This window comes from Podarcis bocagei (assembly GCF_964188305.1).
Source record: "Podarcis bocagei genome assembly, chromosome: 12".
NCBI classification, from domain to species: domain Eukaryota; kingdom Metazoa; phylum Chordata; class Lepidosauria; order Squamata; family Lacertidae; genus Podarcis; species Podarcis bocagei.
The window spans coordinates 7,659,390-7,682,501 of record NC_138137.1 but is presented as its reverse complement, the minus strand read 5'-3'; the positions used below and the strand labels follow the sequence as shown (position 1 = coordinate 7,682,501).

At 41.0% G+C, this 23,112-nt stretch overlaps 1 protein-coding gene and 1 long non-coding RNA gene across 3 annotated transcripts in view; one reads left to right on the top strand and one right to left on the bottom strand.

Moving 5' to 3' along the window:
* BBS9 (Bardet-Biedl syndrome 9) overlaps nucleotides 1-23,021 on the top strand; it is a 229,434-nt gene extending 206,413 nt beyond the window's left edge. For both annotated transcript variants that reach the window (XM_081165109.1, XM_081165110.1), the window contains exon 22: nucleotides 17,695-23,021. In XM_081165109.1, coding sequence (XP_081021235.1) covers nucleotides 17,695-17,735 — 41 coding nt within the window. In that variant the 3' untranslated portion in view covers nucleotides 17,736-23,021. The remainder of the gene's footprint in view (nucleotides 1-17,694) is intronic.
* The window catches only part of LOC308570422, a 204,522-nt gene continuing 190,081 nt past the window's right edge, over nucleotides 8,672-23,112 (bottom strand). Inside the window, exons 7-11 of the long non-coding RNA XR_014001163.1 lie at nucleotides 18,181-22,952; nucleotides 14,556-14,844; nucleotides 12,974-13,133; nucleotides 11,767-11,953; nucleotides 8,672-10,077 (exon numbers count right to left, since the gene is read on the bottom strand). This is a non-coding gene — a long non-coding RNA (uncharacterized lncRNA). The remainder of the gene's footprint in view (nucleotides 10,078-11,766; nucleotides 11,954-12,973; nucleotides 13,134-14,555; nucleotides 14,845-18,180; nucleotides 22,953-23,112) is intronic.

The following is a 23,112-nucleotide window of genomic DNA, read 5'->3' as shown; positions in this document are numbered from 1 at the left end:
CACCCCCCCCCCCAATATTCGAGCTCCTCCTCCTCAAAACTGCCTGGGCAGAGGGTGGGTATGGTGTTGGGAAACAGCTTTACATGTTCAGTAGCTGCATAAAGAGAGAGTACGCCCTCTGTGATTTTGTGAAAACTGTTTCTTTACAACAGCAGCCTTGGAAAGAAGCAAGCCTGTATAGAGACAGGCAGCATTCCTGTTAAATAAGAACTCCGTTGACCATAACTCTCTGACCAGAATGAAACCGTTTCTTTCAGCCTTTATTACTACCGTCTTGACCAGGCAGCAGGGCACCGTGACTCAATCTAGGAATGTGAAATGGATATTAATGCTAACTAAGGACAACTATCAAAAAAACCTAGAAAGGTTGCCGCCTCTTCACTTTACACAGCACAGTAGTAGCAAGGGCACAACAGCAGTTCCTACTTTACCCCCCTCCCGTTTTCCCTTTAAAGAACTAAAATAGGGTAGCAAGAGGACTTTTTTCATTATTTGCATTATTTGCATTTCATTATTTGCTTAATGGTGGCATTCCTCTGTCCTGTCCCAGCCATTCATAGCCATGTGTAATGCAACTTCATGAGTGGAACTCGCCTGAGAGGCTGCACCAGTGAGAATATCCTGGGTGTTCTCTTGCACAAATGTAACATCATGATTTTTAGCAGTGGTGGCGCTCATCCTCTTTAAACGGAGAGCTACATTTATGCAGTGAGTTTTGTAAAAGTGTGTATAGTGAGAACTGCAGTTTTCAAGGCTGCCTTCCAAGTTCCTTTCCCATCAGCTAGTCTATGCGATTTGAAAACATTTTCATCCTTCATTATTCATTCCAGTTTTAGTTCTTTTTAAGGAGGGCAAATTCTGGAACAGTCTTGGAGTGCATCACAAAGACCTTTTGGCCTCAGGGAATCAGAGCAAGAAACCTGTGAGGGTGACCAGTAAAAAAACACTAAACCAACCAACCAACATTTCATAAAATTTATACATTGCTTGATTGTAAAAGAAAACATTTTGTAAATCGGTATACAAAAGATAAAATAGTAAAACTGAGAAATATTTACAACCCAACTTTAAAATTTAAAATACTAAAACAGGTGAAAATTATGTCATCTTTCATGTAGGTAGGCTTGTCTAAACAGGAATATTTTTAGCCGGCACTGGAAACAGGACATTGAAGGTGATCTCAATAGTCAGGTTCCAAAGTGTAGGTGCTGGAACAGTAAACAATCGAGTTCTTACAAATGTGGAACGGGACTATGTGGCACCTGTAGTAGGGCCAAATATTTGTTTTAAAATGAAAAATGCTAGGGGCATCGTGGCATCACATAGCATCTAGCAGGGATCCAGTTAGTAGAATAAAATTTAAAACAATATATTGGGGGGGGGTCTTAAGTGGGCTAGTAACAGCCCATGGGCCCCAAGTTAGCCATCTCCAGTTTACAGCTTTGCTGTAGTGGATGCAACAATTCTCAATAGCTCCTATCTATCCTTTGGATGTAACAAGATTTGTTTGTACTTAGAAAAATTTGGTACAAATCCAACAAAAAATCCAAATCTGTTTATTTTTCTTGCATTTCAGATAGTGTCTATTTTCAGTCCTGGAAACACAGAAATTCAGCACTGTTAAATTGCCCAAAGACTCTAGTGTTTTCAGTTCGTTTGAAATTGGACAACACATAATTTAGCCCACTTTAGTAGCCTGAGTAAAGCAAGGTCATGGTAGCATAGAGACTTTATTATTTCGGAAAAAACTGAAGTTTATGGGTGAAACAGATCAGAAACACTTGGACTGAAACTCACCTGCTTTCAATCTGCTTTAATAAACACTGCATTTACAGTACAAATATCTCCATATATATATATATCCCCAAAAGAAATGCTCTTGCTTCATGTTACATGTAGGTGAAATACTGGATGCTTTTTGCCTTTTCACCTACTGTATTTGTGTACACAGAGAAGTTTTAGCCCAATAAAAATAAAATAAAGGAAATGAATCAATTATATGATGAGGCCATTCTTAGTGTAAAACTAAGCTGCTGGAATATTTTGTCTTCGAAAGCCACCTAATTTTGGTTCTTGTGTTTCTTCAAGCTGCACTTCACTTTATCACTGTGGAACCACCCTAAAAATTCTTTGTCTTTATGAGTAGCTGGTGAAAATTATTATTTTGTTACTACTCTTACCTTAGATTCAACTAATGTGGCAGTTATATATTTGTGCACAAAAATTCATGAGGGGGAGCAAGCGAGAAACACCCTGTAATCCCAGAAATTCTTCCACACATGTGGAATGAAATGTGTGACTAGCAATCCATTCAGAGTCACATCTATTGGAATGGACAGAATAGTAACAGATTCAGACTCTTACATACCCCTTTTCTGTTACAGTAAGCCCACAACGTAACACACATTTCACTTGGGCACATGCAGCTTTACATGCATGGCAGTTAAAAAATAATAAAATAAAAAGGGAGCGGGAAGTGGACGGACGTCTGGGGGAAAAGACTTTGGCAATCCCACCCACCCTTGAAACCCAGTGAGTTTTGAGTATACACAATTTTGGCTTTAGGTGTAATCCCCGGGAACATAACCCCTGCATAAGTTGCATGCTTACCATATTACAGCTTAGTCAATTTTGGCTGTACAAAATCAAGAACGAATTCCTGAAGTTGAGACCATAGATGCAGTAAGCTGGACAACCTGAAACAGCAAGTATACCTGTATTTTTCCTCATAGGCACATTATCCCATAAGCATACTTTGCCCTGGAAAGAGTAAGAAATTGCTCAAGACCCTCAAATAAGCCCCTTCCTTCGGGGTATCCTGAAAACTGTTAACTAAGTCTTAGACTATTACAGTGGTACCCCGCAAGACGAATGCCTCGCAAGACGGAAAACTTGCTAGACGAAAGAGTTTTCCGTTTTGGAGGTGCTTCGCAAAACGAATCTCCTATGGGCTTGCTTCGCAAGACGACAATGTCTTGCGAGTTCCTGCTGGTTTTTTCCCCTCCCCCCCTTTTCTAAGCCGCTAAGCTGCTTATCAGCTGATCCGATAAGCCGATAAGCCGCTAAAAGCCGCTAATAGCGCTAATCCGCTAATCCTTCAATGGGCTTGCTTCGCAAGACAAAAAAACCGCTAGACAAAGAGAATCACAGAACGGATTCTTTTCGTCTTGCGAGGCACCACTGTAGCTCTTTACAAACCTAGACCCTGGGCCATCCTCCTTTTTATACTCCAGCCTGTTTTCCCTTCTGCAATGGGATGCCTGCCAACAGCTTTGGCTGGTGGCCCAGCTGCGCCTCTGTCAGGACACAGGTAGCCTAACTTCTATTGTCAATGCTCTAGGTTAGATTACTGCAATGTGTTGTGCAGGGGGCTGCTTCTGAAGATGGTTCAGAAACTTTAGCTGGCCAGGTTCCTCACCAGGGTAAGATGGTTTGAGCATATTACATTGATCCTGACCCAACTGCACTGGCTTCCAATTAGCTTCTGGGCCCAATTCAAAGTACTGGTTCTTAACTATAAAGCCTTAAACTTCTCGGGACCACAATACCTTAAGGACCACCTCTCCCCATAAAAACCAGCCCAGGCCGTGCGATCATCCTTTCTGGCCCTTCTTCGTGTGCCTCCTGCATGAGAGGTCCAGAAGCTGGCAACACGAAAACGGGGCCTTTTCTGCAGTGGCTCCCCAGTTTGTGGAATGCTCTCACCTTCATTGCATATCTTTAGGTGCCAGGCAAAAACATTCCTCTTCTCTCAGGCCTTTTGCTAATTAAAAAAATCTATGGCCTTTTAAACTACCGGTATGTGTGTGTGGGGTTATTGTAGTAGTAGTAGTAGTAGTAGTAATAATAATAATAATAATAATAATAATAATAATAATAATGTAATTACACATTGTAAAACCCGAGGAATTTATCAGGACTTTTATTCAAGGTACCCCATACAAAGCTTGGGACATGAACCCAGTATTAGAAGATGTTCTGCAAGGAATAACACCCCTTCAACTTAGAGTAATTTCAGAAAAGGACCATGGGAGTGAAAAATTACTCTCATGGTGGTACAAGTGAAGCCTCATAGAAGAAAAGAGGCCTTGTGATGAGGTTTGGCTTATCCCACCAAGAAAGAACTTTGATATTTAGTTGTGATGAAAACAGCTAGTAAGCCAGAAGCCAAGGTTAATACAAATTTTGGAATTTCAGAGAATGGTTGAAGCCACAGTTGGAATTATTGTTATTGCTACATTAAATCAGGATCCTCAAAATGCCCGGAGTTACTTTGACTGATTAACTGAAGCGGCCATGAATGAGAAAACTGTGGTGATTTGTCAGAGTGTGGTTTCAAACATACGGTTAGGTGTGGCTGTGGCCACCACAGGCAGACATTGCTTTGGATGCTGTTGCAGATAGAGAACAGCATTTTTATAAATATATCTGGTATTTTCAGAATCTGGCAGATCCGAGTTTGGTTTGGATATCTCTTATGTGTCTTGGCAGGCGTATATATTGCCGTGTCCACAGAGCAAACTCCATTAATGGCTGAAGTAACACCTACTGGTGAGGCCCATTCAATCAGCTACAGGCAGCTATTGACTCATGGCTTCAATTGACTCATATATCACTGAACTTTGTGACCACTTTCTGTTCCCAGCCTCAGTGCCAACGCATGTCCCGATTTGAACACATGCTGACTTTTTAAATTAGCCTTTCGAACAAGGTGGAACACTGACTTGCAAGCTGATGAGAGATTTCGCATTCTGTGTCAGGGATGATCAAAAGCTATTATTCATTTAATGTGCTAATTATATTATTATTATTCTTTAAAAGTAGCTGCCTCTCTTAAGTTCTTCCTTTGTGTGTGTATTGCCTGCGGCAGTTTCCGCAGCCAAATGCAGAGCCCAGTTGGTTGCTTCTTCCCCAAACAAGCCTGATGTGAACCTCCACTGAAGACCATCTCTGCTCCCCAGAAAGGAAGGCCACCCTTGTTCAGATCCTTTAGTCGTCCTTCCAGACACTGTTAGGCTCTGCAAACTGTGCACTAAATCCCCATACCCATTGGAGGCTGCTGATCTGATCAACAGAGGGAACTGTGGCTTGGCACACTGGCATAGCTGCTTATGATCTTCCTACTGCTTATGATCTGCTTGTGATCCTGCTGCTTATGATCTTTAATCTTTTTCTGTTCATCTTTTCCTCTCCTTTACTTCTGCAGGCCTCTGTTGAGTTGATATCTTACTTTAGCTTTAGGGGCCAGAAAGCAGACAGATATATACTATTCATACTGTGATTTAGCGTACTGGTCGTCTACTGGTGGGTTGGGACCCACTAGTGATCTTAGGTGGGTCGCAACAGGAGCACGGCCACCATGCAAATATATGGTAAGAAATTCAAGAAATGAATCCCCAATTGCATGTTTGGGTTGAAAGTGGGCCCTGGGTCAGAAAAGGTTGAAGCTACCTGATTCAGAATGTCAAAAGCATAGATTATGGGTGTTTTTAATTATATTTTGGATTGACTTTGTAGGTCATAAGCCACCTTGATATTCTTTATGAAAGTACAGGCTGTAATATTTAAATAAATAAGTATCTGATTAATCCTTTTATTATAGCCCTGTTATTGTAAGTTCTTAATATCCTGAAGGGCTCAGGCTGAGAAGCAGTTTGCAGAGCCTCAGACAAGTTCGTAGGAGACAATGGGGCAGGCTTTGGGGCAGAAATCTAGGGCCCTACTGAGCAGGGAGGGCCTTCTAAGACCAGTAAGCCCAGAATCTGAAATGACCTAACTGTACCTCTTTTAGCAGATGGGACAGTTGTGCTCGGAGTTTCCTAATTCCTAGCTCAGTCTCTTACCCACTACGCTACTTATCTTCCAGTTGAAGCTGAAGATTATTAAAACCGTCTGCTAATAGTTGACTCTCTCAACTTCCTTTCTAAAATGATATTTTAATATTATTATTGTTTTGCTTTATGCAAGACAACAGAGTCTCTAATCGCAGTCACTCCTTGCTGAGAGGGACAACCTATAATACATGAGAACAGCAGCAGGAGGGAGGTCCGGGTCAAATGCTGTGGGGGCTGCTCCCTTTGCTAAGTTTTGATACTGTATTTTTCTTTGGGATTGGCCATCATCAAATCCGTCTCCATAATGTAGCTATGTACATTTCTTCCTGAAATGTCACCTGGAAAGATTCTAGTGGCGCTTTTGGTGTTCTGTGTGAACTTTGTTGTAAAAAGTCTCCTGCGGAGAATGTCTTGAAATGCCTTGTGTAAAACCAGAAGGCCCTCTGAGAACAGTTTGGAGAGCTCAGAAAAGCAGTTCCCAGGGAAAGAAACATTTGAAACAGCACAATGCTGTGTGCAGCCAATATGCGACATGGTTATTTATTGCTTGGTTTCAAGTCTAACTATGCCATCAACTTTTATACAAAGCTTTTTAAAAATATATATATGAAGTAATCAAAACTTTTCAAAAATGTTTATTAGCTCATTGATAGTAAAAGTGTAAATATATATTTTATTCATCCAGTTACTCCTTTATTTTAGGACTCTTGCTGGGTAGCTGCATTATTTACTGGGCTTTGATCAGAACTGAGTGAATCCAAAGTGTCCTTTTGCTGCTGTTCTTCGCAAGTTGGGGCTCCGGTGTGATAGGTTTATATTTGTTTTTGCTAGAAGGAAATTAAACTTACTGTGTATAAAATTAGGGTGGCATTAAATATCAGTGATTTTCATTTCCTGAAGTGAAAATTAGGGCTGTGTTGAATAAGCCCAGTTTTAGTTTTCTAGTTGAAAGCTGTGCTTTCAGGGGACTTGGGGGAAAAAAATCTCAGAAATGTTCTACCACTGAGAATGTTTACCTTCATGTTGGTTCACAGCCATTGGGTCCAGATATTTTTCGGTTTCCCTTTGCTTCGAAGAGTGTTCCCCAATATGGCATGCAATGACATCTGAGAGATTCTCTGCTCCTCTCCCACCCTCAAAAGACAAAATGCACTTTCAAGCCAACAATTTAAGTATTTTTCCCACCTTTGCTTGCTGCTGCTGTGCCCAATAGGGTTGTTTTCTGTTCTGCCCTGTATTTGTGACACACAGAACAGTTTCTGTTCAGCTACATTTCACCTTCCACCAAAATCCATGTTATTTGCTGTCTGCCATGGCAAAATCACACACTGCAAATTGTGGGGGGGGGGCGGGGGGACATAATTAATTACGTATCATTTATGGATTGAAAGCAACAAAACCAGCAAATACTGATCATACTAGCTGGATTGATTTCTGTTCCAGACATGGGATGAATATTGAGACAAACACCAGCAATTTCTGCCCCCATTTCTGTTTTCATTGGAATTGTCCAACATTAGCACTTGGCAGACACTGAACCCCTGCTGTTAAGCTGCTAGGCAGTGGCGTTGCTTTTGGATTTACATGTAATATTTATTGCATTTATATACTGCCCCTCACCTGAGGATCACGGGGCAGTTTACAGTACAGAAACACAAAAATACATAACATAATAGCAAACAAAACACCAGCGCCCCCCAATTTGTGAGCATGTCTGCATGGAACTGGTGGAGCAGCAGAGTGAGTGTCCTACTTCTTGTGGCAGGGAAAGCAAAGGCCATTTTTATTATTCTTTTTCAGAAGGGGTTGATGAAATCCAGGCAGAATCAAAGGAGGCAAGGAGAGCTCTTCTAGTGTATAACTGTAACCTACATAGCAACAGGTTTTCAAACAGTTAAAGTGGGTCCACAAAAAGCAGCCATAACCTATTTCCAACTAAGTATACACATGAGAGGAAAAGGCACAATAGCCCACCAGAATGCACAGTAGCCCATCGGTTGTTGCAATAGCAAGCCTGTCATTCAGTGCTTTGAATAAAGAAAAATTAGGATTTAATTTTAAGAAACACAAACTGATATGTGAGATAATAATTTTGAATGCCTTTGTGAAAACTGGGTATTCTACTGGGGATGTGTTATCCACACTTTTCTCATACCTTTATGTCAATTAAAGCATGTTGATGCTTGGATCATTTGAGTGAATGAGAATATCAGTTGAAAAGAATTTATGTATATAATTTGCCATTTCACAAAATTTCCAAATTACCAGCTACAATCACTGTTTCCAAATTCACAAGCATCAAGTCTCTTTGTTCAGCCGTGCTTTGGGCTTCTGCAATAACCGGGCTTATTTCTCACCAGATCATGTAAACGGATGAAAGTTTTACTGTTCCCAAGCATGCTACGTCTACTAAAGTTTTACAGTTTCCTTTGCCCATTAGAAAACCATACTGCATTTAAAAATGTTACTTTCATCCCTCCTAAGACTTATTTGCAGCCTCATTGACTTCAACCAATGGTTTTCTAAGCCAATCATCAGATAATTGTCAGAATTACTTTGCAGGGGGCAGTTTTATAAAATGTGTTCAGGATCAGTCAACCTCTGATAAATCCTTAGTTACTTCAACACAATTAATTGCATGTAAGATACTGAAATTGTGGCATGGGCTTCCTGTTCCTTGAATTGTGGGGCTGATTAATTTTGCTCAAAGATATAGGCATACCTAAGCCCTGACCCATTTGGCATTCTTAAAAATGCTATAAAGGAGTTCATAGTGTAGCAGAGAGCAACCTCCAAGAATTTATACACACGCACAGAGAGAGAGAGACATCCTTTTACACTGCAATCCGGAAAACATTTTTTATTTTGCATTTAGATGCCATAATTATTGCCTCATATTTCAATTGAGAAATCTAACGTGTTCATAAATTCAATCATCTGTGCATACTAGGAAAGCTGTGAGAAATAAATACAGCTGTAAAAAGCTGTTGAAGTAACTGCAATTTAGCATTGAATATTTAAGGAAGGAGTCCAATGTACACAAACCATGTTCCTTCGTAAATATAAATAAATGAATGCTTCCTGATTGGCTTATTGAAATTAACAGCTTTGCCATCTTGCAGTCAGTTGATTCTATAAAATGATTACAATCAGTGCTAAGCTAGACGTTGAGAAGTTCATTCCAATGTACATACTCGTTTGAATTCTGACAAAATGAGTTACACTTAGGGCAATCCTAAATGAGGCTGCGGATAAGCAGAGCCACCTCTATATATCCTGCTCTCTTGCTGATGAGGATGGACAAATTGGAGTGTTTTCTTCTTCTTTTTTACTGTTGCGCCAGTTCTAGGCTGTCTGTGATCTGTCCCACTCCCATGGAGGGGCCACCCACTTAATCCTAACCCCCTGTAGAAGTACTGATCAGGGAGCTAGGGTTGTTCTACAAGTTCACACTTAAATCCATCTTGGCTGTGAGCCCTGGAAGACCTGCTCCCTGCCTTACATGCCTTTTCCTATCTGGCCTGGGAGGGCAGGGCCTGGACTGACTCCAGCTACAAAAGCTGAGGCTGCTGAAAAGGTCAGAGACCATCTTAGCAGTCTCTTAATGCAGACTCAGATCATCAAGCCAGAGCTTCCACAGCTGCTGCCTGCCATGGACCACCGTTGGCAGCAATAGCAGCAGATATGTAAGAGGCTCGTGATAATAAAACTCCCATCAGCCCCATCCACCATGGCCAATTGTCATGGATGTCATGGAGAGCATCAGGTTTGGGAAGGCTGTCTTAGACCAAGTTTCTTCAACTCTTTTGAACAAGCCCTTCTTCTAAATTTGTTTTGCCTTCTCTTGCCCCTGCCCTGACAATCTATCCCATAGCAGAGCAAGCAGAACATGCTTTGATGGCATGTGCAAAGATTTTTGGATCAGGGCAAGGTTCTAAAACTGGCATTAGAAAGATGAATGGAACGAGACGTCTCTGACCCCTCTTAATACCAGGAAAATCACAACTTTATGATTCCGTTAAGTACCATTAACCCCAAGAAGCAGCTCTTCCCAAACCAGGTTGGGATAATGAGGCCAATAAGACTCCTCCATAAGGCTTGTCAGTGCCCTTGTAGAGGCATGTTTTAGCTGATGCTCCTTCCTGTAACTTTGCACCCACTTCCAGGCATTCTGTGAACTCCAAAATTTGAGGATCACTCTAGGAAACCCATATGTCATCTTTGCATGGCCTAGCACTGATTCCTAACAAACAGGATAACCAAAAATTAGCATACGATAAAATGCAAAGCAAAGTGCTGAGGCTTTTCCTCTTACTTTCATGTGACTTTTCTGTTCTTTTGAATAAAAGCCAAGAGTGACATTTATCAAGAGATTACTTGCGGGAGAAAGGTCTCGGAGCATTAAAAAAAAAAAGCACACTATAGGTTAAAAGCAATGTGTGAAACCCAAGATTGGAAAATATGACATGAAAGTAATTTTCCCTGGCTATTGTTTTCAAGCACATTCCCCCCCCCCAAATTCCCCAGTGCTTCCTCCTCTTGACTTAGGCTCCAAAGCAAAATGTCATCAAATTGTAAAACGTTATTGTATATTATTTCCAGAGGCGTTTATGGAAAGCTTGAATATTATTTTATTCTTCACACTATAATAGTCCCTTGTTAAAAGAAGAAACGGCACATTTGAAGAACAGTTATTCACCAGTGGTTAGCAAGCACTGATGAACCTGCAGACCAGGGGTCAGCAAACTTTTTCAGCAGGGGGCCGGTCCACTGTCCCTCAGACCTTGGGGGGGGGGCCTGGATTATATGTTGCTTATGACCCACATTTTGGGCAAAAACTCTTATTGGGACCAACCCCAATGTTGCCCAAATGTGATTTTTTTTTGGGGGGGGAGGTGTTCCCTCATACATCCATGCTGCTTCCTTTGCGTTTTACGCATTGGCAGTTATTATTTCTCTTGTAAGGCAGAGGGGTGGGGGGCTGAGGTAAGCGCACCATTCCTGTCAGCTCTGGAGAGCATGTGCACATGTGTGGGTGAAGGGAAAAGCCATTGGCCACGCTAAGTCAGGCTGGCGCTGCTCAAGCAAAAAAGTTCTTTTCCCCACGTGAGGGAAGACAGGGTGGCGGCGGCTATTTACCTTTCCATGGCTCAGCACTGCCGCCACTCCTGAGGTGCCTCCGAGCCCCTGCCGCCGCAACTGCCCTTCCTGAGGTCAGTTGCCGGCAGCTCCATGGTGGAAATCCAAAATGTGGCTCCTTTTCCCTCTTCCCTACCCCCCACCCCAGAAGAAAAGATTGCTGCGCGTGCGTGACGGATGGAGAAGGGGCTTGTCTCGAGCAGCCGCCCGCCTCACTTTTGACCCCCAAGCCTGGCTGAGTTGCAAAAACCATTGAGCGTGCGCACTGTGCTGGCTGCCTGGATTCCTGGATTGTCCGCAGACCAGATCTAGAAGGCAATTGGGCCTGATCCAGCCCACAGCCCTTAGTTTGCCGACCCATGCTGTAGATGTTCTTCAACACTTAACAAATGTGTAGCGGTTCCAAACTGGCTGTGATAGGATAATAAGTATGAAGGCTGGGATTCCAAGAGCAACTTGGTAGTCATGTTTACTATCAGACGCAATAAGGTTTTCCACACATGCAGTTTTCCTATCTAGTGGCCCAGTTTCTTTTTCCAATCCAGGCTGAAGGATCTTCTTCCTTGTAGAGAGTTTACAATAAAGATGAACCAAAAACTCCCAGTTTTGTTTCACAGTTCTATTCACAGACTCTGGCAGTGAGGGGACAGTTTGGGAAATGATTTCAGGGGTGTGGGAGAAGACTTATCTGGGGAAACAGACTTCGGGGGGTGGGGCAAGAGAAAAGAGGCATAAATCCTGCAATGTTCGGGAGCAGAAGAATATCATTACATTTGCAAAGTTAGAGGCTTACCTTGAAAAGAGGAGGATTTGATATCCCACAGCCTTTCCCCCCCCCCCCGATGTCGTTTCCCCCCTCAAAATGCAACTTTTGGATGGGTGCCGTTTTGTGATGTAGCCTTTTTCCTGGGCCATGTTGGGGAAGAAAGTGCTTCCCAGGTGGGAGAGAGAGGCCACTGGAGCTGCGAAAAAGAGCACTGCTGCCAATTGCAGCAGCAAAACTAAGTATTAAAAGGTGTGGGGGGGGGGGGAGAGAAAGCCTGAAACCCTGTTTTTCAAATTAAGCCCACCCCTTTTCCTGGAAATTTAACAATACTACTCCCCCCCCCCCCCGAAAAAAAAGAGGTAGAGAATTTGTCATATACCCTTTATTGTCTGCCCTTGAAGTAGCAAAAAAGTTAATTTCTTGAACTTTTGGCTCAGCTTGTCTCCAAGCAATCTAGATCTTCTATACCCCCCCCTACTGATTGTGTGGGGAAAGAGGAGCCCTTGTGAGTCACAACTGTTGTTGTGTATCTCTACTGCAATGTATGAGGAGGCTCTTTGTGCAACTGATTTTTCCTTGTGGCTTTACATGTGGGACCGAGAAATCTTCTCATATAGCCTGTCATTACTCGGGTTTTCTCATCTTGCACTTTGTAACTCTTGGAAAACAAATTTATCCCAGCCTGATTCTAAAATGTACTTCTCCAAGTTGGATCAAAACAGTGCAATACCTTTAACTTTGGTTTCACAGTGGCACTGAAGAGTCATGACAGCGTTTGAGACTGGAGTCAAAAAAAGAACAATGCATCTATTGAGTCGAGGGACGCGGGTGGCGCTGTGGGCTAAAGCCTCAGCGCCTAGGGCTTGCCGATCGAAAGGTCGGCGGTTCGAATCCCCGCGGCGGGGTGCGCTCCCGCTGCTTGGTCCCAGCGCCTGCCAACCTAGCAGTTCGAAAGCACCCCCGGGTGCAAGTAGATAAATAGGTACCGCTTACCAGCGGGAAGGTAAACGGCGTTCCGTGTGCTGCGCTGGCTCGCCAGATGCAGCTTTGTCACGCTGGCCACGTGACCCGGAAGTGTCTCCGGACAGCGCTGGCCCCCGGCCAATAGATGTGAGATGGGCGCACAAACCCCAGAGTCTGTCAAGACTGGCCCGTTCGGGCAGGGGTACCTTTACCTTTACCTTTATCTATTGAGTCATAAGCAAGGTTCTACCAAAACGGAATTAGCATTTACCTTCTATTGTTTCAGTGCAAGAAGCCTATTGCTATGTAGTATCTCCAGTTATTTCTGTAGGGCGAGAGCTAGTGCTTGTCTGAACACAGTTGTTTGATGCCCTACATCCCTCCACTAATACGAATTGGGAAGCTCCATGTGTTCATTGGAATTTCTACACCTGGAACAGATTGCTTAATTAGACATCGGTATTCAGTGCTTGTTGTTTCAAAATAAATCCAGTTATGCAAGGAATGAAGCATGATGATCTTTGTGCATATTGTGTGAGAGCTAATGTTTGTCGGCTTTGTACTTATTTGATTTCCCCCTTCCAAATTCAGTTACTATATTGTTTCATATTTTGTCTAGTTGACGTGTAGAGAACTATTCTCACATTACCTGTAGGTTTCCCCTGCAATGCAGGCTATTCTTGTTAGCATATTTTTTTTTGGAGTATATATTGTTCCCATAAAGGAACATATTATAATGAGTTAACAGGAATATTAGCAGCCCAGCTCAGACTGCCAGAGGTTACTTAGATTGGTGGCAGGATCTGTCCTATTTAGCAAGGAAGCCAAGAGTTTTCAGTTGTGATGTATAAACTGCAGTCGGCCAACGTGAATGGAAAGCTGTTGTAACTCGCATCTCTTTAAGAGGTGTTGGCCCTTCTTGCAGGCAGATGCTTGGTGGCTGCTCTTGCAAAAAGCAATGGTATAAAACTGTTGGAAAATGTTGCCCTCAAGGTAATTCTCCCCTGTAGTTTTGTCTGTTGGTGAGAATAGTTGCTTGCCTCATTAATGAAGGAGGCCAATCTGATACGCCTCTTTCGTTAAGCAACCAACAATGAACAAAGTAATTCAACCAATATAGTGTCAATTCTTCTTGTAAAAAGCATAGGAAAGAATGTTTTAATTATATCTGCCCCTCCATGCTTAAGGGTATTCCGTTAAAGGAATCCGGGGGTGTTGATCTAGTCCGAAGCCCGGCTGGGGGGCTAAGGCCTTGACACGACCCCGGCGGGAACACCAGGGGGAGCTTGAGTTGGTTCACATCGACAGGGCTCCCCCTACCGGACTTCCTGCACAACGGGCAGGAGTCAGATATAGTCAGGTCCAATCAATGCCTAAGCCAATAACGCTCATATTCTGTAATTCAATAAAGTTGTGGCCAAGATTTGCCCAATAACATAAACCTAATATCTGTGTCCTTGTGTGAGTTATTGCCAACAAGGGGGTGGCTGCGGGGTCTCGACACGCAATGAACAAAGTAATTCAATCAGTATAGTGTCAATTCTTCTTGTAAAAAGCATAGGAAAGAATGTTTTAATTATATGGGGCTGAATGCTGCCATCTTTGCTTTTTTTTAGCCAGTGGTTTAGCCACCTTACTGTACATATACTGTCTTTATGGGTCGTCATCATTATCATCATCATCATCATAGTTAACCTCCCACATGAGGCAACTTGCTCCTCCGGTCCTGGTTTGAGTTGAAACCATAGTTTGCCCTTTCATCTGAACCAGCAAACAGTGGCTTGCACATGTGCTGCAATCCAGGATCATTATTTATAGTGTCTTTCTGACTATAATGTAGGAAGTACTCTCACCTTACACCCTCAGTATAGCTTTAGCATAGACTTATTATAATACAAAGAGTGCTAGTCGGATCACATCGTCCATTAGTGGTGTAAACTGGGTTGAGGGTGCAGGAAGAGGCAGAAATGTCAAGTCATTAGCTGGTATCTGATACTCTGGTTGCTTTAATAACTGGACTTGCGTTTGAATCAGTTCACGTTGCTCAGTTGCTTCTTTTGAAGATAAATGTTCCCAGCCTTAAGGTTATGGTAGGAAGATCTTGAAAGAGGCTCTTAAGAAATCTTTGCTTAGGCAGCCATTCTGTAAAATGAGCACAGAAAACATACAATCAACTAATCCAACAGAATGCCTATGGAATTCTACACATAGCAAAAGGGTATAGTAGTATATTTAAATTTCTTTTGCGCTTTGAGGCTTAGAAAGTGCATTCCAGTATTTCCATACAAATTTCTTTAGAATACCCTTCCTGTGCATTTGCATTACTTGGGGCAGATTACAGCAATTAAAAACAAAGCTATCCCATTAAAAACCAAAAATCATCAGCAGATAAAAACATTCTTAAATTTCTGATTTACAATCCTATTTCTGTCACCTTCATCACACACTTTAGACAAGTCACACTTGCTCTGTTCTTATAAATTGAGATCAGGGATCAATTGCTTACTCAGGATGGGGATAAGAAGGAGATAGTAGCCAGGTTTCTGCAACACACAATGATTTGTGAATGTTATACATTATACAACATTAACCTAAGTGTTAGATATGGGTTTTTGATTAGTGCTTTACTGAACCCTTCTGGAATCTTGTATATATTCCAATAAAAGTTTGAGAATATGTCTCATATGGTCATATAACTTTGATTGTCCTGGGGTCAACTTCTAAATTTCAAAGTTTCACATTTTACTCGGGGTTTTTGTTTTCTCCTCCTCTTTCAGACCACAAGTTGATGAACTCACACTAGTATTGTTCAGCGGGCCCCAAATGCTATTTCAGCTTGTTCCTGTCCGAAGTCTCTGAAATAGACATTTTTTGGCATATGTTCATGGGAGAAAGATTATATGTAGAGAAAAAGGAAGCTGGGTCTTCCCACTAAAAATGTTGTTGTTGTTGTTGTTGTTGTTGTTGTTGTTGTTGTTGTTGTTGTTAAGTGATTGTGAACCTTTTGAACAATAGATGCATTTTTAGAAGATCATAATTATATTATCATGATAATTGTAGCTTTAGGATTCTAGGAAATTTGCCAGCTTGCCAATGAGATACCTAATACATACTCAATTACATACATATACTATATACATATACCAAATACATATACTATATACAATTCATTTCCTTTAAATAAGGCCCACCTGCACAAGAATATTGTGATTGTAACATATTCTTCAGAATCAAAAATGGCTGCTAAATCTTCCCTTAGAAGGGGGTGGCAGAAAGTGAAAATGTCCCAAGAAGTGAAAATACTTGTGTCAGAAAATGGAGAGAATTACTAGAGCGCTTATTTGAGTTCCATGTTTCCCCCTCGCTGTATAGAATTTCTAGAGAGCCCTCAGGTGATAACTGCCATTGATTCATCATTCTCCTGTCATCAGCTAGTTTAATAATAATACCTTTATTGTCAATGTACAACCTGTGTACAATGAAATTAACCAATTATTAATCATTATTAACATCATATATTTCTTTTGAGAAATCATATTGGAAGAAAAGAAGCTGCAGCAGCTCTTAGATTTAATTTCACGCAGTAGCCCTTCCTTTTTAAAAGGCGCTTTGCCATTCTTTATCCAGGCTGTGTTGTATCCTTCTTTGCTATGCCATGGGCCTTGGGGTCATAGTGCTGGTGGGAAATTTCGGTCTCGCTATTTCATTAGCCCATTAAACCATATGTAGTTTGCTAGATTCTAAATCATGTCTGCTGCTTTTTTAAATATTTCCATGATTTTAAAATTGTATATTTTGATCATTTGTCTGCCTTGTGTAGTTTTAATTATATTGTAGCTTTATTTTTACCTGCCTCATGAGAACAGTAAACAGAATACCAGTGGATTAAAGAAATGACTCAATGAATGAATGAATGAATGATGCCATTTTCAGCAAATGTGCCTCTCAAATATTTGTCTTCTGGATTTCAAACTGATTCCCCCCACCCCAGCAACTCTGTGTGTATATGTGTTTTCATTCTCTTGATTAGTATTTGTGGTTTTTCTCAGTTTATTATAATCTGCCCTTTTAATTAACCTACTGCTTGACTCTCTCTTCCTGGCCATTAATGAAGTTATTAAATGAGACAGCATCTTATGGTGATCCCTGCAGCACCTCAGCGTGTGCTAACAGCACAGAACAAAAGAAAGTCCATCGCAAGATGACCTTTGCCAGTCCAACCCAACTCTCCACATGGTCCTTTTAATTGTCTTTTGGAAAGCAGACACTTTGGAGAAAGGAGCCTCAGAGACCCTGGGGGAATTAATGCTCTTGCTGAGACTTCATTGCTTTGGTCTTTTGTGTCCCCACAGTGTTTTTCCACTGAGCTGCTGCTCTTGATTAGCCTTTGAGGTGCTTTGCATCTCTCTCTGGCTCTAGATCCTCTGTGAAGTTTGTTCAGTTTCTTAACAACATACCCAGCCACTTTCTCATGTGACCAAATTCTTAAGAACCAAAAAACGACAGAGAAGTTGGGATGGAGGAATTGAAATCTGAATTGAACTATTCACCATTTATAGATTCCCGTTTCTCTTCCAAAGGCAGTTTTATTATTCCCCCTCCTTGCACCGTCAACATAAAAGGCGGAATTAATGGAGAGATAATTTTAAAGAAACCATCTCCCTGACTAATGGGTTGTTATAGACAGTCCTTCCAAGGTGTCGGCTAGTTATAAAGGAACAGCACTTTAAAACTATGCCTCTGGAAAGTTTATTCATTCTCTTATCTCTTCTAAGGTTAGGTACACTTGGTCAAAGGGGCATAGAAGAACTGAAGTGCCTCTGTAATTTGCAAAGTAGTGGAATACCAGGAAATTAAATTACTGGAAAGTATTGACTTTGGTGATACTCAGGACTTTGGCAGGCAATAGAATTGCAAGGTATTAACATCAAGGCTGCTAGGTATAACCACATTTAGACATAATCTTCTTTTTTTCTTTCTGTTTCTCTCTAGATTTGCCACAGGATGAATTACAGGAAGCAGAAAAGCCATGAAAAGCGCAAGAGAACCCTCAGGAGGATTTTTAAAATCTGTGCATTTACAATCCAGCAGGAACAATTTATTTTCCTCTGTAGTGAACGCAACCAACCTCAAGAAGGAAGTCCACTAACAGTGCAAAATGCTTCCAATTGCATCCAGGCACCTGGCTATCCCTTACTTTGACACACTTTCTTATTAACAGGTTCTGGACCACTTACTAAACAGTCATATATGTATGGGGTTATAAGTGCTCTTTAGAAATTCTGATGCTCGATCAAAGACTTTATATACCAAGAAATGCACGTACGCACACAAACATTTCATGCGTATATCTCAATTTTTAAGCCTTTCACTGCCCAATCTTGAGGATTGTTAATTTTGCCCTAATGTTACAGCTTCGATAAAAGTTAACCATCTCCCTGTCCCCCTTCAGCTAATGAACTATGTTACTAGACTTACCATTCAATATCCTCAATAATACATATTTCCCTTTTCCGGCTAGCTCCTGATGTTATTCTTGATAGTAAAATCTTCATACCTGGCTTTTGGAAGTTCTGAAACTCAGGGATATAAAAATGAGACTAGTTTAATTATTCATTTATGCCTCAACCATATATTTTACAGAATTCCAAAATCTGATATACATATGGCATCTTAGTGGGCAGATTCAGAGAGTGGATTTGATTTTAACTATGTAACGTCATTGCACATATCTGCCAGTCCCAACTTTCAGGGTTCAATCCTAAAATGTTGGTGTTTGGATATGAAATAGCAGATTTCATACAATCTTGAGTTTGAGAGTTGCAGCCCTAAAAGGTCAGGTGTTGGCTCTAAAATTGAGTATTTTATATACGATAACGTGCACAAGAAAGCATTTGAAAGGACTAATGTTGTCAAGATGAAAATAGGGTTAATTCAGGAACATGTACCATTATGTGAAAATAACTCAGGTCTGGCTCCAACGCTACATGCTTTAATTAAGGCATATGCTTCTACTTTTGTTTTGGTCCAATTGGTGCACCACAGATTACAAAATGAACAAGCCACTAAAAGTATCAATCAAGGATTGGGTCCAGAGATAAGTACCACCTGACCCACCTCAGAGTATGCATATATTGTTATGGGCAACATACAGCCTGTTAATCGCTTTAAAATAAGCATATGCTTAACTCTTCCACTGAAATAAATGGGACTTAAATATACCTTATTCTGGCTGGATCATGCCCAAAGTCATTGTCATTTCCTTCCATTTTGGGTCCTGTGAAAAATCACTACGTGACTACCATTTCTCATTGTAGAATTTTGTCTTCTGCAAAATTGGGCACAATTCCAATTCATCTTTTTCTTCGGCCTGTGAGTACTGGAGCAGAAAGCATCTCAGTCTTATCTTTGTCAATTTGTCTGTAAATTGGCTTGTTTTGAATGTTCTGCTCACCCCCCAGCATCCACTTCCTGTTTGTGTTCGGTCAGATCAGGGTTAGGGTAGCCTATTTGCTGTGGCTAATTTAGTATTCAGAGGAAGTAGTGCTATAAAGTGAAGTTGTATCTGTCCCGCTTTTTGCTAACTTCAGTTTTTTCTGGTAACTCGCATTGTAGCTGTAGACTCTTGGCTAGCCAGGTGCCCATATTTATGTTTCTGTTTCTCTGCCCATAGAGGCCTTTGGTGGATGTATTTGGGACTAAGCCCAAATCAGTGATGCAGATTTGCTTAGTGTTAGTTTGTGCAATATTGCAACCTTTGGATTTGAAGTCACAGTTCAGTGTTGGCTGCCCCGGAACTCTTTCTGATGCGGGAGAGTGGTTTGGATTATGGCATCAACACGCTTTGGGCAAGCTTTTATTTGTGTGTCGTATCTCTTTAGATGCTGCTTTGTTCTCTTCCTGCTGCTAGATCTTTGTTTCAACGTGGCTGTCACAGTTTAACATGTCTTTAATGGTGAGGGCCTCATCCTGAGGGTGTGTGGGTAGGACCCAGATTTTAGGCTACATTCCTTCCTACGCATTTTCCTGCAGGAGAAAGTTGGAAACTCATGAAATGGACCTGTTGTGTATTAACGGGAAGCACGTGTGTGTGTGTGTGTGTGTGTGTGTGTGTGTCTTTCCCTGTTTCAGGGACCACTGAACATCCAGGGGGAACTAATCAATTCCCTAAGCTCTTCAGTTTAAACATTAAACACAGTTCTAAAAGCCTCTTTTGTGGTCACAGTTCTCTTCCAGATAATTCTGATAAAATGTCCTATTTTGCCACTCTTTATTGTTGCATGTGATGGCGTGCCTGCGGTTACTTTATTTTTAAAAATGATAGTGGTGCTTGATTTCTTCCTGAGCAACTTAGAATTTTAAATGTCATTGTTTTTCAGAGGAATTAGGTCAGTGTTTCACAGAAGTACCGGTAAAAAACAGAATGAGCAACCGAAACCAAAAACACTCCCCTACACTGCGCTCCAGCTATAGTGGAAAGGACAGGTGGACTTGGGGAAGAAAATAGGTCCGTTACATTGGTGTCATTCCCCTGGTGTGATAGATCTGGGTCTGGGCTTTGAGTTAACACTACGTGTCTGAACATTCCTCCATATTACCCCATGTCAAAGATACTGTGTCAGGGAGAAAAACTCCAGTCTAGCCTTTGCCTTGATACCAAACTTCATATATCTAGAAAGGCTTTTTGGTGAGAAAGTTTGCCATCATGAGAGACTCCACTTGCAGGTTGAATTGTTGCCACTTTCATTAAGACCATAGCAAAAGAGGCTAGGGTCAAGCAAATGTGCTTTGCCCATATTGAAAGACTAGAAGCAGAACTACCAACTTCCATGATGTCCATTTTCTCCCCAGGAACAAAGAATGCAGTATATATCCCATAGCCACAATTGCCAGCAGAAAGCTCCAACTAAATATGGATTAGAGATCGGAATATCCCACGCCCTTTTAACAATTAAAAGCTGTCACCAACATGGAAAAAGGGGTGTCTCCCCACTTAGGGGTGTGGGTGATTTAATGTTGCAAGGTTTGTGAGAAGATGTAAAAATAAAAATCCTACCTCAGCTGGGCAGCTAAGCCTCTGCATTTGCATGTAAAGCAGTGGAGGCGATCAGACGATGCGCAACCATTTCCTGGAAAGGTCTCACTAGCTCATTCCACTTGGAACACTAAGCCAACCCATGGTTTACACAATGAGCAAACGTGCGGGTTCCTGGAATCAAGGTCACAGTCTCAGGTCCCCTCCCTTGGTCCTGCTGCAGACATGCTGCTCAGGACCAAACTGTGGCTTAGCTGAGTGTAGCTTGTAAACTGGGTCACCACCTGTGATGGAGATAGAATATCTGTAAAACAGGCTAAATTGGCTGATTCTGCAAAGTAAGAGTTTGGGGCTTTTAAAAATGGAAGCAGGCCAACAGAGACTCGGTTCTGTCACATACATATCAATGTTAGTTTTCTTTGATTCTAAGCATAAAGTTAGTGAAGCATGGTATGGAATTTCTATTGAAATTCAGGAGAGTCCCTCGGGAACGTTTTACTGTTCTCAAACATTTATGACAGGCATGCACAAGATGTCCTCTCTGGGTGGGACACCAGTTGTGTATTGTGAATCCTCGGGTGTTTGATCTAAAGCACCTGCATTTATGGCCCCAGCTGGACTGGATAACAGTATCTGTAAAACAGGTGGAAGCCTTCAGTACATGGTTGGTGTAGCACACCCAGGGGCCACAACTTGTTCAGTCTTGGCTTCCGATGGGAATAGAAATAGTGTGAGAACACCAGGCAGTTACAGAGTTCCCATTCACATCAGGACAACCTACTAGGCAGAACTACAGTATTTATAACGAAATAAAGAAAATGTGAATTATTCATGGATAAAGTATGAGTAGTAATAACACATGGAGGTCTTTTACCTTTTTGATAAGATGGAGCAATTAATTACATACACAAGTTCATTTAGGAGGCAGGAAACAGTGCAGGTGAGTCGTCATTTTCATTTTCCTTGGCTATGTGGATGAAAGTAGCTCAAAGGACATTGCCATTTGTAGCGCAGATAATAACGTAACAGAATGCCCTCCAACCTAATATCTGTTACAGTGTGATCATCTTGACTGCCAAAAACAGAAAAGTCAAAGCCAAATGTGTTTAAAAATTAAATATAAGCCAATTTGCTCAATGGGTGGAGGGTGGGGGCTGCTGTGCAAAAGTCGGCTCCCATGTTTCTGAACACAGTGAAAAAAATACTGCTAAGTCAAGTGTGGGACTCTGAAGCGATATTAAGTTGGTTACATGGCTAATAAAGAGGTCACAATCCTTAGTGTAAATTGAATTTTCTTGTGTTAGTTATTTATATTTTCAGTAAGGGATAAGAATATTTTTTTAAAAAAATGTTCATTTACAATCAGACAAGCTTTAAATATGCAGAATGGGTGTTAACGTCATCAACTTATTTAAAAGGTATGCTCTATTTTTATGAGATGCTTGTACCAAAACAAATGTTTGTCTTTGTCAAATATATTATAGGCATATATAAATGTAGGAATTGTGAGCAAAGTGTTTTATGTTCTAGCCAATTCATCGCAGATGCTAACTTGATATAGTTTGAACTTTCTACCGTTTTTCAAAAGTATTTTCTAACTTGCATCCTTCAACAAAAATGTCCAATTTTGATTTCTTTAAAGAGCTGAATATTCTGTATTGCGTGATTGCTGAAGAATATTTGTCCAAGGCTATTATCCACAGAGCAGGTAAGCATGCAAAGTTGCATCCACGTTGGTTGAGTTATTTAATAGCACGAAAAGCCTATTCCACAAATCAGTTAAATCAAAGCATTTAAAATGATGTTATCTAAGTTGTGGAGGGAGATGAAGGGAGGTTTAAGAGCTACTATACAGCGTTCTGTCATTTGTGGATTGTGCTATAATAACTATTTCTAGTCTGCCTTTCCATTTTACAGCTGTTCCTAACGTAAAGCAATTCATTTGTAGACAGAACATGGACTTGTTACATTGTCCACAATTCTGAACTACATTAAAACCTGCAAATTGTTTTTGCTATTTTGCTACCAAAATAGTATTAGGCAAAGAGTAATGCATGTCTTTTTCTATTAGATTTTATTTCAATAATACAAGGTTTCTTATTGCCATCTATAGTTCTGTATTAGGTGTACACTTGATATTTTTGTTGCTATATATGGAGAATATTTACTGCCACAAACCAAAGGATGTTGGGCAAGGATAATTTTCATGTTAAATCTGTAAGTAGAAATATACCATTATTTATGTACTGTGCTAAATAAAATGTTGTCTTTATGAAAACAGCAATTTTTACACATTTTTTGAAATGGATTTATTTGCCTCTGAAATCTTTTTAAATTATCAGTCTTCTGCAAAAGCAAAAAGTAACTAGAGATAG